Here is a 14,257-nt window from a genome sequence, read left to right as displayed (position 1 = left end):
GATGGGAATTGCCTCAACCCCGGCTTGTCTCATCAAAACTAAACTCTATGCGAAAGAGATGAACCACCTTCGAGATGATTTGAGATGACCTCAGAGGCGGTAATCAAAGAGTCACGGGAGCGAAGCGATCCTCACGAGGAGAATTGGTATTACAGTGTCATTATATTAGCGGTGCCTATCTCAGCACAGACTCGGACAGTCTTGAATCATTTTGCCTCGTACACGTAAAGAGTCGAATGTTCTTCGTCGGGCAGAAAATATAGCCTCAACTTGCCGTCCACAATGGCGACGTCAAAAGGATTCTTGGCCATGGGAGCGCCCTTGTCAGTAACCATCGCGATGGGGACATCGGCGAGGGGCACCATGGTCAGTATGTCAACAATGGCAACTCCACCAATCGTAACCTTGTTCTGTTGGCCATCGCCCCCGCCAATGTCGCCAATGCCGCTGCATATCATGACGGCGCGGAAATCGTAAGTCTTGGAATGTCCGAGGAACTTGCAGTCCTGGTAGTCAATCCACTTGCTTGGGTTAGCCGTGACGGCCAGAGGAGTCGTGAATTCGGGAATGGGCTCGGCCGGGTAGGCGAGAGACCAAAGAGACGCCTTGCGAGAGCCCCAGTTCAAAGTAGCAAAATGGCCGGTGGAGATGTCGTGCACGACACCGCCTTGGTGATCGCGGACCCGAAGAATCTGCTCCGGCTCTAGAGTGGAGGGCCGCATTCGCACAACGGTGCCAGTGGAGTTGGGACGGTACTCGCTGAGGGTCGCCCAGATGTATGTACCGTCATAATCAATACCACCATTGTGGTATTCTGTGTCACCGTTCTTAGAAATGGAGGCGTCGGCGACGCGGCGTCCCTTGCCGTCAAAGACAATCATGTGCGCGAATCCGATGCCAGGAGTGCGATCGGTGCCGTTGATGGGCTTCTCATATTTCACGGTCCTCTCCACGTATTCACCGGCCGAGACGAAGTACCGATCCGCGCCCAATCGGACGATTCCTTCCGGTTCCCAGGTAGGACCTTCAAAATCGATCTTCTCGACGAGGTTCCATGTCGTAGAACGACTGAGGGCGCTGAACTGACGGATAATCTCCTCGGACTGCGACGAGGAGCCTGGAAGAGGCAGCCGTGCCGGCGCGATGGAGTCAGCAGTGTGGTTGTTTGAGAAGGTAATATTGAGCGCCGCTTGCGTGGCGGCGGCCGTGAAGACGACGCTTGTAATTGAGTGGAGGATGGGCTTCATCGCGGCGGCGACGAATTGTCCAACGGAGATCAAGCTAAGACTCATCCCGGTCGCGAGCCGAGCGGGCAGGCCAAGAAAGCCACGCTCTAGCTATTTATGTCTTCCGAATCGATAGGGGCGAGAGTTCTAATACGCATGGGAGATGACCTATCGTGCTGTTTGCAGGGGATGGAATGCTGTAAAGGATGCGAGTCTCCCGGTGCTCCCGCCCTGTTTCCAGCCACGTCGAACCTCACGTGGGCGACACGCCAAGTTAATTGGCTGCGGTGGCACCAAAGAGCCAATTTGTTTTCTCTCCGCACTAATTCTCATTCGTCGCGATGGTCTCTGCCAAGCCAACACCACAACCCTTTACGCGTAGCATTGCAGGCTCAGAATGGCACTTTACAGTTTCGCTCACCGAGCACCTGGGCTGAAGTGTGTAAGATAATCAAAATGCTGTTGCATGAGTGTAATTTGGATCACCGTCACTGAAGGATACATCTTGGCGTGGACTAGGGTGAAGGACACCGTCTGCCCGTCTTATCAAGTGAAAAGGAAAAGGGCGAGAAATGAAGATTGATCCTTCAAGGTTTGGTAACTTATAAGTTAGAACTCCCCATGGATTTGATTATGCCTTCGATATCGGACCCTGTTTAGTTCTTGGACGGCCTCACGACGATCAAGGATTACCTCTGTGCGCCATACGCCGCTCTTTATTTTATATACGCTCGTTTGCGGCTCTCATTTTCTTTAATAATATTCACCGTTGTACATAATCAAAAATTCTCCCTTCTCTTTAAATAATTGTGGCATTAATCGTAATGGCTACCAAAACCCTTTTCGCTCTTCTCCTCGCCGGAGGTGCCATCGCAAAGTCGGCGTGCCCAGTGGTCAACTGCACCGACGTCTCGGCTCTATCCGATTACTCGACCCTCCGCCTCCGAGAGGTCGGAGCCCGGAACACTCTTGTAGGTTAAACAGCAAGGGTTGCACCTGGGTCGTTTACGGTAGCATTGGCCTGCAATCTGACATCCATGGTAATGTAGGACTGGAGAATCTGGCTCCTCCGCGATGGGAAGCCCATCTCCTTCTGGCATGACGTGCCATTGTACCCCGATGAGTCTAACCATCAGGTTGTCAACATGGTGGTTGAGATTCCTCGTTGGACCAACGGAAAGATTGAGATTAAGAGGACTGAGCCCTTGAGTATGTTTGCATTAACATCGTCCCAGAGCTACTCTGCATCCGTGGCAATAAGTGGCTGAGCTTTCCTGGTGTAGATCCCATCTTCCATGACGAGAAGAAGAGCCTGCCTCGATTTGTGGAAAACGTGTGGCCTCACAAGAGCTACCCGTTCCTCTATGGGTCTATTCCCCAAACCTGGGAGAGTCCCAACTTTAAGCACAACTTCACCAACTTCGAGGGCGATAACGATCCCGTTGACATCATTGACATTGGCTCCGAGTATGCTAAGCTGCTTTTTATTAATTTATTTATTTTTCTTTCTTTTTTCCGATACATCTTACTTCCAGGCTAACACTCCGTGAAACAGCCCTGGATATGTTGGCCAGGTCAAGCAAGTCAAGGTTCTCGGTGGCCTCGCATTGGCCGATGTACGTGTCCACTCCTGAAGCTCCCACAATGAAATTCTTTCTAACTGAGGTGATTTAGGGTGAGGAGACAGACTGGAAGATCATTGCTGTTGATGTCAACGACCCTCTCGCCGCCCTCGTCAGTTGTGCGTGCTTTTATTATTTCCCTTCAAGCTCCACCTCCTATCTGGATTCGATAAACTGACATGATGGCAGCCGTCGAGGATCTTGAGAAGCACCGACCAGGCCTCGCCCAGACCTACCGCGACTGGTTTACCGTAAGTTCCTCAAATAAATGAACTGAACTACTAGTCCAGCGCTAATTCTTCTATCCTCCAGTACTACAAGGTGGCTCGCGGTGATGGTGTCATCCCCATCGTTGGTGATACATGGCAGAATGCCGACTTCGTCGTCAACGTCCTCGAGGAGAGCCATGGATTCTGGCAGGACCTCGTTGCCGGAAAGGTCGACACCGGTGAGATAAACTACAACCAGACTTCGGACGCATCTTTGGAGAGCTTCATCTCCCGCTGTGAGGCTGTCGACGAGCTCAGCATCCCCAAGAAGAATGCCAAGAAGCCGGCTGCTGCAATCCCCGAGAAGTACAGCTGGTGGTACTACCTTGACGCGGACTACAAGCTCATTGAGCTTCCCAGCAGCTCCTAAAGCTGGATGGGGTTGGCTAGCTTTGTCATTCTCTGTATAGATTCTCATTATACTGTTGAATAATGTTAATCAAATCTTCCTAGCGCCCGAACTCGGGACGCTAGAGACATTCGGGAATTGGTTCGCTTTCCAGTTCTATAATAACGCCAATGGTCATGCTTTGCTCAAATACAGGACCATCTCAAATTCCTCCTCATTTTCATTGTACATTGAAAACCCGCACGATTCATACAGAGCTCTTGCTCCCACACTCCCCTTGAGCACCCCAAGTGTGATGACAGTATTGGCGCCCTGCACATCTCCCCGCTCTTTTGCAACTTGTAGTACTCGGTTCAAGACACGCCTCGCCAGTCCCTTCTTCCTCGCCTCGGGCAGTGTGTACACGGCAGCAATTGACCAGAACAGCGCCCCACCGGAGTCAATCGCCTTATTGGTAACTAGACCGCTGGGGGCAGGGAGGGGACCTCGAAGAGTGGCAGCGGAGAGCACAGTCCGATCGCGGCCGTCAACGACGACGAAAGTAGTGGCAAGATGGCTTGCCACTCTCCTAACCCAGTCGCCGTCTGTCATGTTGATTTCTCTCTCATAGGTACTACTAAAAGCTATCCAGCACAACGAGTTAATGTCGGCCTGACCCCGCCGGTAATATGGCGCGTAAACGAAAAATAAAGACACCGCACAACTCCTACCTGCTGGACTCTCTTGCAAAGAGAATAATCTGAATGGTCGATATCTCTCAAGGTAAAACCTGACGCCATCATTGTCGGGCGGGATAACTTCGACGGTCCATTCGCGTTTTCCCTCAAGCTCTGGACTGTCGATATCTCCCATATTGGTACGCTGATCTCTGATGATTAGTTCTTTCCACGCTCTATAACGGATCCTCTAGCCTACTAAGAAAATCCTAATCGAATGTTCCTTTGCTGTATGTTTAGTATTATTATTGCGCGCCCTATTTGCGCCCTTCGCATCTACGCCCTCTTGGTCATTCTGTTCTATGACTCATAGTTTTGGTTGGCATTGGCGACTGAGATGGGACGGAACACTCAGTTAATAGGCCAAGTACGCCACATGCAGCCTTGAATTAGAGAGGATTATACTATCATTTGAGGCCCGAAAAATATGCTGTCTAAGCCGCCCTGGCTCTAGGTCTACCCGAACTCCGTCTCATCGTTCCGTGTGAAAGCGTCCTGATTGCGTGATACCATTTGTAAAGAAGGGCTACCTCGGCCATCTCATCTTTCGATGGGACTATCATCTAGAGCATCGTATTGGCATAGATATTATAAGAGCCTCTGTACGCAAAGGTGTCGAACGAAACTTGGCCGGAATGTAAGGTGGTAGACAACGAGAGTCGGTTTCCAGGAGCGACAGCTTCATCTGTTCATTGCCTTATCAAATTGACGGTATTATGATCTATCTATTGATTCCCAAACTCCATTGTTCATTAGGAGTAGGTTATATTCAGCGGGTGGGACGAATGGGGCACGCATACGACTGCGTATCCTTGTTACACGAGAAGAACAGGGCGACGACGACCTCCAAGAACCGGCGCAATCCCCTTCCCGCTCCAACCTAAAAGCAACTGTCCAGTTTGTTGCCAACGGGCAGTAAAATGAAATGCCTAAACCAAGACTCGATCGTATCTCACAGAGATGCGTTACCTCCAAAGGTCCCATTGGAAATTCGCATCAAACAAAGGGCAAATGTATTTGCCGAATGCTTGTCAACATTGTTACATAGTTATGAGCAAAGGCATACTCTGCAAGTATTCTACATTCCTCGATAAGTTTTACTTATGCATCTTCGGGGAGAATCACCTATATCTCTCTCACACTTATTTGAAAGTTGAGAACAAGCACCACAAACTCAAGGCCTAGACAGTTCATCATCGCTGCAATCTGTGGAGTGCAGACAAAATCGTGCCGCTCGGCCACCTCCCAGTATCAGATGAGCTGGAAATTTTTTTCGCAAGGCCAGGGTTCTTGGACACCCTACGAAGGAAGAACGGAAGTTTTGGGTCATCGACTATTTTGAACGTAGTAGGTCCAGGACCAGCTAAGGCGGTTTCGTTGGGCGAGTAAAAATGATACAGGAAAAGTTGGCCGATATCGCACAGCCTTCTTGAGGCGTGGTATGAATTAGCAAGGCGGGCCTGCATCCAATGCGTGTCTGTGCAAGGGTCCGGCAAAGAGTCGCGTTGCCCAGAACAATGGGCACACAACTCCCCGCAGATGCTCATGAGGAGCTCCGTCGGGAGAGTGGTCAAGTAATCCATGTTGTACAGAGGTGGTAAGATGATAGATCTTGTGTATCGGTCGAACTGGGGCCGGACCATGAAAGAAGGCTAAGGACACAGGTTTTTAAAAAGGAAAGAAGCCCCATTTTGGGAATCAGAGAGGGAATATTTAGAATTGGGATTCCTCTGAGGCAATTCGAGGGCTTGTTTATCCTCTCTACCGGAGTAGAGGCCTAACTGGGAGACCTTGTCGAGGAGGCGAGACGGGTGCTCATGTAGGCCTTTCAAGATCTTGCACCGCGGTGCCAATATTTCCTCCCTTGCCATGGTAACCAGGTACACTCGTGACTCCGATGTTCCAATGATTCATATCAATGACTTGTCCTAGTTCGCCTGCGTTCCAACGCGAACTCGCTTTGAGAAATAACTAAAGAGAGTATGAAAACCCACCCCAAAGAGTTGGGCCTTACCTTAAAGTATGGCACGCCAACATTGATTTAGAGGCTAGACGTTCGGTGTTACCTATCTTGGGGTTTCGGACAGATCGTTACTACTTCGTGCATTTAGCCCGCTCCTTTGCCGCGGCCCCATCCCCACTATCCGCAGACACGACGGTGAAGTTAGGTGACTAGGGCTGAAGTCGGTTGTCAACACTCAAACGCTGTTCCCATTTCGCATATCAAAGTTATCCTTATTATTGCAATGGTCTTAGGGCAAGCTAGAATCTAACGTCTACAAACAAGTATTGGGGAAGCGTTGTGGAAAGCAAACTGTTAAGAGGACTGCCTGGCCTGGAGGATTTTCTCGTTGATATCTCTCGTCGTTTCACACAAGCCGGTGGTTGACCCAAGAACTGGCTTAACTAGCCACTTGATGCCAATGACACAATATTGCTTTTATGGCGATGGCATTAGGGACGCCGTCCATGCGATCTAGCACTGGTGGTGGTCACTAGCTTTGTTTTTCTTAGTTTCGATGAGATGGGCTAAATCATCAAGTATACTTTACACTCTCCCCTTCGAAGAACTTGATAATCGCGACTGATTGTTGATGGGGCGGGGTCGTCTTCTCATGTAATTACTTCCGGATGTTTGGCAAAGGTCTAGCGTCAAGCCATCCCCATTCTCTCGGCACCAGATTCTTGCCACTGCCAATGCCAGGACCGAGCCCGCCTGGAATGGAAAGTGTCCTAGTGCGTACGCCACTAAAGGCGGCAGTCAAAGGGCCTGGCGGTGATGGCGAATAGGAGTGCTGGAGATGGCCAAGAGGAGCCAAGACTACTAAAAAGAAGCCCGAAAGAGACCAAAGGGAGAGGGAAGGAACCAGCAGATCAATAATAATCATTCCCCAAGATGTCTCAAGAGTGATACGAAGCACTCGAGTCTTTTCCACTAATACTGCACCACACTAGCCCCAGTAAACTCGCGTATGATCGGAGAGTCTCATTTAACCATTGTCGCCGGAGAAGCACTAGACTCGTTCCGGCGCCCGCTATTATTGGAACATTTTGCATAACCAGGCTCAAAACGTGCTGGCCACGCGTAGTATTTCATGTAGCCTACATACGCCACTACGCAACATACGGGACGCCCGATCGGCTCAGCGTCTTCTGCTCACCCGCCCCAGCTAGGCCTGTAAATTTTTTTTTTCCTTTTTTCTCTTTTTCCTTTGTTATTGTTTCCTTTTTCCCCTCTCCCTCGCTTCCCTTCATACATATACACGTGCGATAATAGCCCAAACCTAGCGGTTCGGGACCTCATGGCCATTGGAGTGGGAAATGACGAGAGGCCTATCGACCTCGGTCCTTCTGGCCATTATTTCGGCCTTCTCTGGCTCGGAGGCTTCGGCCATCACCCAAAACTGCTCGGCCTTTACCACCGACGCAGGGTCTGCCTTCACCCACCACCGCTTCTATGACTTCCGAAACCTCTCTAGGGATGCGGGCCCTTCCAGTGCCGGCTCGGTAAGTCCAGCCTTATCCCGCACCGTGGGTGACTACTGGACTACGGACTGGGAGGTCTCCAACATTTTCAAGTGGGAGGCTCACCCAGGATGGGCACCGATTTTGTATTCTCCGGAATCCGTCGATCGCAGTATGTCACCGCCAAGTCACTACTACTACTTACAACTTAGTTAAACCACACGCTTACACATGTACATGGAACAGAGGACAATGGGGACGGATCCCTTCTTGAACTGACCACCACGCAGCTCAAGAATGGCACGCAAAAATCTGCAGAGCTGATCTACAGAGAGTACAACATCACTACTCTCTCGTTGCGCATTCTTGCGCGAATCACAGGAAGTCCCGGCGCCTGCGCCGGCTTCTTTACTTATTACAACGACACCCAGGAGACGGATATAGAAGTCGTGACGCGGGATCCCGTCGACATGTTCCACGGCTCCAACCAACCCACCTACGACGGTCAGGAGCGGCCCATTCCTGACACGTCGTTCAACATCTCGATGACTACCAACAATGCGGGGAAATCCCGCGAAGAGTGGAACACCTACCGCCTCGACTGGATCCCAGGCCAAAGCTCGTTTTACCTGAACGGGGTGCAGTTGGCCCAGACAGGCAAGAACGTCCCCTTTGAGGAGAGCAGGCTAATCATTAGCATGTTTGGCAACGGCGGCTCATGGTCAGGCCCTATGGAAGTTGGGATGGACGCCACGCTGGAGGTGCAGTGGATCCAGTTTGCCTTCAACTCTACTTCTGCCAGTCCAGGATCAGATGGCGTTATTTGCAACATTGATGACCCCAACTTCATCAAGGACCTCCCACCTCCAGACAGCATCGAGGACAGCGGGCAGCCGCATTCAGCTGTGCCGTTCCTGAAATTGATCGTTCTATTTGTATCCGTTTATGGTATAATAATATTCTTTTAATAGATAATGTTTAATACCCCCATGGCAACCTTCAAATTGTCTCTGACTCTCTAATAAGACGTACATGTACGATGTACCAAGCAGTCCGTTCGTGTCCTGTATTTTGAGATGCCTGAGAACACCGGTAAACTACTGCGCTCTCCACCCCTATGCAGGTGATCGTCTGCCATTTTTAAGCAGGGAGGCTCATCCTCATTTCGCTGGAAATTCTTTGTTTGCTTCTATGGCCAATACGACATCATTCCAGAACACGTTGCCATCAGACCAGCCAAGGCGATATCCGGTGAACACACGCTCGCCTCCATGGGGGCGATGGCAAAAACTTTCCTATTGAAGTCGGTCTACGAAGGGGGTGAGTCTGCAGAGCAATGGCCATCATGTTACATACGTGAAGCCGTTACTTAATTTATGTGTTGGTGAGTTGATGGGCTGGTGGCTTCAGACATTATACTACCCGGATCAGCCGTTGGAATAAAAGAAACAGCAGGTTTAGCTCCAATTTCGGACATCTACCACAGAGTGGCATGTCGCTCATTTTTGGCGCAGTGGGCTGAATCCGACATCAGCCCCAGAAAGTTATGTGTGAGTAAAAAGAGCCGCTGCCAATAGTCCTCCCTAGCGTACCTCGTCAGGCAGCTCAGGTGTGTCAACATCCCAAAAGGGAGGGTATCGTCATCGGGTCTGGGGATCGGCCGGAGCGGTCTGTCCTGTTGAATACGCGACTGCGAAGTACGGAGTAGGTTTGCGATCTCCAACTCCACGATCGCGTCACACATCTCCGCGGAGCTTGCCATTTCAGGTCTTTTCGGTTGACATCTCCCACGAGAAAAGGGGTATGGTGGACGGTGGAGAAAGGAAAGATCAAATTAAGCTCTATTCTTCGACGCATGTCGGAGACAGTCTCAGCCCCAGCCTTGACAGCAGTGTTGTCTTCAAAAGTTTAAACGAAGACATTGGCTGAATTAGGCTCAACCGACCTGACTGGGCTCCGGTTGGCTGTGTCGTGTCTGCAAGAACCCGGGAATTATTAGGAGGGAAAATTTTTTCCGTGCGATAGATGCAAGGGGAAACGTATCCCAAAGCCAGCTAGAGCTGAGAGAGCGCAACTTTTGATCAGCCCACCCCGCGCCGCTCGCTTCTTTGTCCCTTCATTCCCTCCCAGGTTCCCACCGAAGAAGACACGCACGTCCACTAGTCCACGATTTTCTCCAGTCATATTTTAGTCGGCGGGTCGATCGGCGACCTGGTTAATGAATAAGGGAGCCCGCATGAAGACTAGGGCCAATAAAAAAATCTGCCATGGCTTGCTGAAAGCCCTAGTATCTGCGAACAATTCAGTAGTATTCTCTTTACGGCTGGCTCGTCCATCGATCGAGTTTAGTACTTCGACACTAGTGGGCTTTGAACTTGTCACTAGAGATGTCGCGTACCCCGTTTCATTGGTTCGATCTGAACCCCAGTGCCGTGTTCCCAGCTCCCTGGAACCCTGAAGGCTACCAGACCCCTGCGCCAACGTCATCTGAAGAACCTTAGCTCTGTCAAACGATCGGCCTCCGAAGTATACGACGGCAGGAATGCGCCGCAAATCGACAACTTCGTATGACGAGATTACGAGATATTTTTGATGGCTCCGTAAGCCCGCAGGAACGATATTCGTGCACCTTGCCGTCAGAGCCGTCGGCAGCAAGGTCCGTACGGTCTGCACTGAAGATGAGAGTTTTATCGAAATTATTGCCGACTAAAATTGGAAAAGCCGCCGCCTCTTCTCGCCACCTCACTCCAATGCCCGAAAACCACACTCCTTAGCTACCCCACCGCACCAAGCTTCTCTTTATCAGCATGGAATCACATTGACTCTACCTGGTCCTCGTGGCTACTAAGGATCAAAAGCACAGAAAGAAAAAGAAAGGACAAAAAAAAAAGAAAAAAAAAAAAGAAAAAAAAAAAGGGGGGGGGGACAAAAAAGGGGCAGAACTACCTCGCTCTTGGCACCATTCCATTCGTCAGTTTTCAGCCCTCTTGCCATGCCACCCACATTAGCCACCATGTGCACCTAAGTTTATGTAAGGAACGCTAGAACCCTACGAAGTAGCTCAGAGCTATTGGTATGGGGTCTTCTCGCGCTAAGTTTAGATTCTATTTCTCGTATCCCACCTGTCGGCGCAATATTAGAATGCCCCATCCACTTGCTGCTTACTACTGTTAGTGCAGCGTAGTTGCTAGTTGCGAGCCTGGCGGGCAATGCCCCGTTCCCTGAACGGATCGAGCGAGCCATCATGGCTGCGGTATGCATACTTACTTCGTACGAAGTAGTAGAGCTGTGACTACTGATGCTTGGCACGCCCCGGGCTCGCGCCGTTTTGGGATCCGCACTTCAGTGCTTCAAGGACCTATACGGCCAAGAGCTAGCAGCACGAGCCTGTAGGGCGGGTCGGGATTACAGTTCCACGGCAAAGGGAGGGATCACCCCGGTTCACCACACAGCTTCTCTTCTCTGATGGCGTGGGCGAGTGCCAAATTACGCCATGTCCCAATCCGGAGCCCAAGCGGGCTTTCCAGACTATCGATTTCTGCAGGTAAGCTTCAATAATGGGAAATCCACATAGCCTCAGGTCACACAGCTAGCGTACCGGAAGTAAACACGCATATTTCTCAAGGGAGCCTTATAGGGAGACGATTGCCGTCTCTCAACATTCCATGATGGCCCATATACCTGGCAAGCGTCGGGTTGTTTTCGCTCGAGAGGATCCTCCCCAGACCGAATCCAGATCCTCTCGGTTGATCTGATGTGTGGTTTCCCTTCTTTTCTTCCGATAAGAATACACTGTTGAGTCTTGTTTGAAAACAAGCCTCGTCCACTCTTTCATTAATACCCAGGCGTCAAGGAGCTGGGCCTTCCCCCCCCCCCCCCCCCCCCCCCCCCCCCTCCTCTTTCTCCCAGCGTCCACTCTCGCCATGGCATCCCCCGAGTTCCGGCCGGGCCATTGGCGGCAGGCCAGTTCCTCCGGGCCGTCCGGCACTCTTCCTTTTCCCTCACCGGACCTTGAGCCTCTCCCTGAACCCTCTCCCGTGTTTCTGCGTCACGAAGGAGATTTCGGACGTCCTCGCTCGCGAGACTCTCCTCTGATCGATCCATGGTCTCCAACAGGGCTGTCGGCCGGCCATTCAAGGAATCGACCCAGTTATCCTCAAAGCCGAGCTTCTTCGATAACACTCCGTGGCACCGAGACACCCCCCTCGCCTACATCCCTCAAGGGCTCAAACTGTAACCTTACACTTAGCCCCCAGGAAAGAAACGACACAGAAACCCCTGAAACTTCGGGTGGCCCCTCCAAGGACGCAGAAAGGGCAGAGGCAGAGGCGGATTGGGAGGCATCACCTGCAAAGAAGGCCCGGGTTTGCAGGGGACCCGTTTCCATATGCCGATCTGTATGGGCTGCCTTCCGGAGGCAAATATCATTTCGCGCAATCTTCGATATTATCGACATCAGGGACATATTCTGGCCATTCTCATGGCGCAAGTATGCGACTCTCCTCGGAGTCGCTGCTCTAGTGGCTGGCATCGTCGTCTCCAACCATTACTTTCACTGGATCGAGAAGGCCATGGCTCAGACAAGGACTTTCATGTTACCGGTTCTCGTTATTGTTATCGGCTTGGAGCCACTCATGATCTTGTTTATCCTTTGTGTCGCCAAGATTCCCGACCGAAAGGACATCATCAACCCACGGTATCCCGAAGCACTCAACATGAGTGAGGTTCCTCGGGACGGCGATCATGGCCACGCCACCAATGAAAAGATAGATTTAGAGGCAGGGCATGCGAACCTAACTTCTTCCTCTCTTCCCAATCGTACTGCACTCGTCCTTCCGTGTCACAACTCTGATCGCGACGCCCTCAAGCGTGTGCTCGAGTCGGCTTACCCGCACTTCCGCCCCCGAGATATTTTCATTGTCGACAACGGCCGGTCGAGACGTCCAGCGGATCCCACTTTCCGCGACTGGGTCAAGGAGCAGCACCCTGAGATAGTTTACATTTGGTCTCCCATCGGATCGAAGAACGCAGCCCAGCTTGTCGGGTCCCTCGCCGCCAAGGACTACGACTACATCCTCACTGTTGATGACGACGTCTGTATCCCAGCCAATTTCGAGGCACCAGAGGACCTGATCACTGACGAAGTTAAAGCCGTGGCTTTTCCCTTGATGGCCACGAACCCGGAAGGCAAGACGTCTCTGTTCCTTGTTAGTTGGCAGGATTGCGAGTACCGCATGGCTGGTATCACCAAGATGGCCGAGGACCGCGTCTGCGGTGTGACCTTCCCCCATGGCGCCGGTTGGTTCGTGGAGCGGGAGGCCTACATTACCATGCTCAGCCACTACCATCCCATGGATTTCATTGCCGAAGACGTCAACTCCGGTCTTTCGTTCATGAAGATGGGCAAACACATTGCCATGGATGGCCGCATTGTCCTGAAGACCGAGGTGCCAACTACGATTCTCGGCCCGGGACTCAATTGGTGGAAGCAGCGATACAAGTCTTGGGAGATGGGCCGACATGGCCTCAGCCTCAAGTTCATGATCCGAATTCTGTTTTCGCTCAATGGCCAGCGCACCATCCAGGGCATCCTGTTCCAAAAATTCCTCTTCGTCTACAACATTCTCTCCAACGTCATCGACTTTGTTCGCGTCCCCATCTTTGTCACCATGGGCACCAATGCCATGTTTTGGTTGCAAGCTGGTCTCCTTTCGCTCTTTTCCATCATCCCCATCCTCGTCTACAGCTACATCAAGTGCCGTCGCCGGCCGGATATGCGCTGTAGGTTCTGGGGCAGTCTAACATTTCCTATCTACAAGCAGCTTTACTCTTTGGTTTCTATCTTTGGCGCAGTACGGTGTGTTCTGTATTATATCGGCGGGCATAGACTCCCCAAGACGATCCAGCAGATGGTCAAGGACAACGACGACCGATGCATCTGGCTTGATCCTCGCTTCGAAACCAATCCAGGATTTCTCGGAGATCCGAATGAGCCTGACGTCAATCTCAGTTCCAGTCGGGTCGATCTCTCGTTGTAAGCGGTTATTCGGATCCTGTTTTATTTTCTCTGATTTGTTATGTCATTGTAAGGAGCTCTATGGTGCCTTGTTTCTTCTCTAACCTGCTCAATTTTCTTTTTAACTGGGATTTTCTTCACATCCGAGGACTGTTAGAGTATCACGTTATATTACGTTGGGGATTACATATGGGCAAAAGGAAAATTAGAGGGGCGGGTTTAATTCCTAAAGAGGACTACTTCGTACAGATCGATAAATTAATTTAATCCTAATTTGTCCCGGCATTTACCTGTCCAAAAAAAAAAAAAAAAAAAAAACCTTCCCCGCTCTACCTTGAAAATATTGGGGAATCTGTTCGAAGCTTGGTATCATCCAATAAGGCTATTTCTATATCGAAGTATTTCGCTAAAGAGAAATAGGAATGTTCGGATTTCGCTCTATCGCGGAAGGCTGCCAAGTGATTCCCAATTCGGCATCTCATTTCCGAACGACGCAACCCGAGTAGATCTCCGACTTAATACGAAGTTTTATGGAGGAGGAAGCCCACGAGGATACTCTATTGGATATCATCATGTCGATGCCAACCGTTGTAC

The 14,257-nt window shown here is 50.9% G+C and overlaps 2 protein-coding genes and 3 pseudogenes across 2 annotated transcripts; 3 read left to right on the top strand and 2 right to left on the bottom strand.

Moving 5' to 3' along the window:
- Window positions 1-206: 206 nt before the first annotated feature.
- SAPIO_CDS10526 lies at window positions 207-1,247 on the bottom strand (annotated as a pseudogene; the record flags this gene model as incomplete).
- An 803-nt stretch (window positions 1,248-2,050) lies between these two features.
- SAPIO_CDS10525 (uncharacterized protein) lies at window positions 2,051-3,487 on the top strand (the record flags this gene model as incomplete). The annotated part of the gene is made up of 7 exons (XM_016784104.1): window positions 2,051-2,197; window positions 2,276-2,435; window positions 2,510-2,693; window positions 2,782-2,842; window positions 2,901-2,967; window positions 3,038-3,099; window positions 3,161-3,487. 7 exons carry the CDS (start codon window positions 2,051-2,053, stop codon window positions 3,485-3,487), a joined length of 1,008 nt encoding a protein of 335 aa, XP_016638929.1.
- A 153-nt stretch (window positions 3,488-3,640) lies between these two features.
- On the bottom strand, window positions 3,641-4,057 carry SAPIO_CDS10524 (annotated as a pseudogene; the record flags this gene model as incomplete).
- Window positions 4,058-7,503: 3,446 nt separating this feature from the next.
- SAPIO_CDS10523 (uncharacterized protein) lies at window positions 7,504-8,615 on the top strand (the record flags this gene model as incomplete). Its single annotated transcript, XM_016784103.1, has 2 exons — window positions 7,504-7,819; window positions 7,894-8,615. 2 exons carry the CDS (start codon window positions 7,504-7,506, stop codon window positions 8,613-8,615), a joined length of 1,038 nt encoding a protein of 345 aa, XP_016638928.1.
- A 2,955-nt stretch (window positions 8,616-11,570) lies between these two features.
- Window positions 11,571-13,685, top strand: SAPIO_CDS10522 (annotated as a pseudogene; the record flags this gene model as incomplete).
- Between the last annotated feature and the right edge of the window lie 572 nt (window positions 13,686-14,257).

The sequence above is a fragment of the Scedosporium apiospermum genome, assembly GCF_000732125.1.
Source record: "Scedosporium apiospermum strain IHEM 14462 chromosome Unknown SEQ_SAPIO_0165, whole genome shotgun sequence".
NCBI lineage: Eukaryota > Fungi > Ascomycota > Sordariomycetes > Microascales > Microascaceae > Scedosporium > Scedosporium apiospermum.
This window is presented reverse-complemented; position numbering and strand designations above follow the sequence as displayed.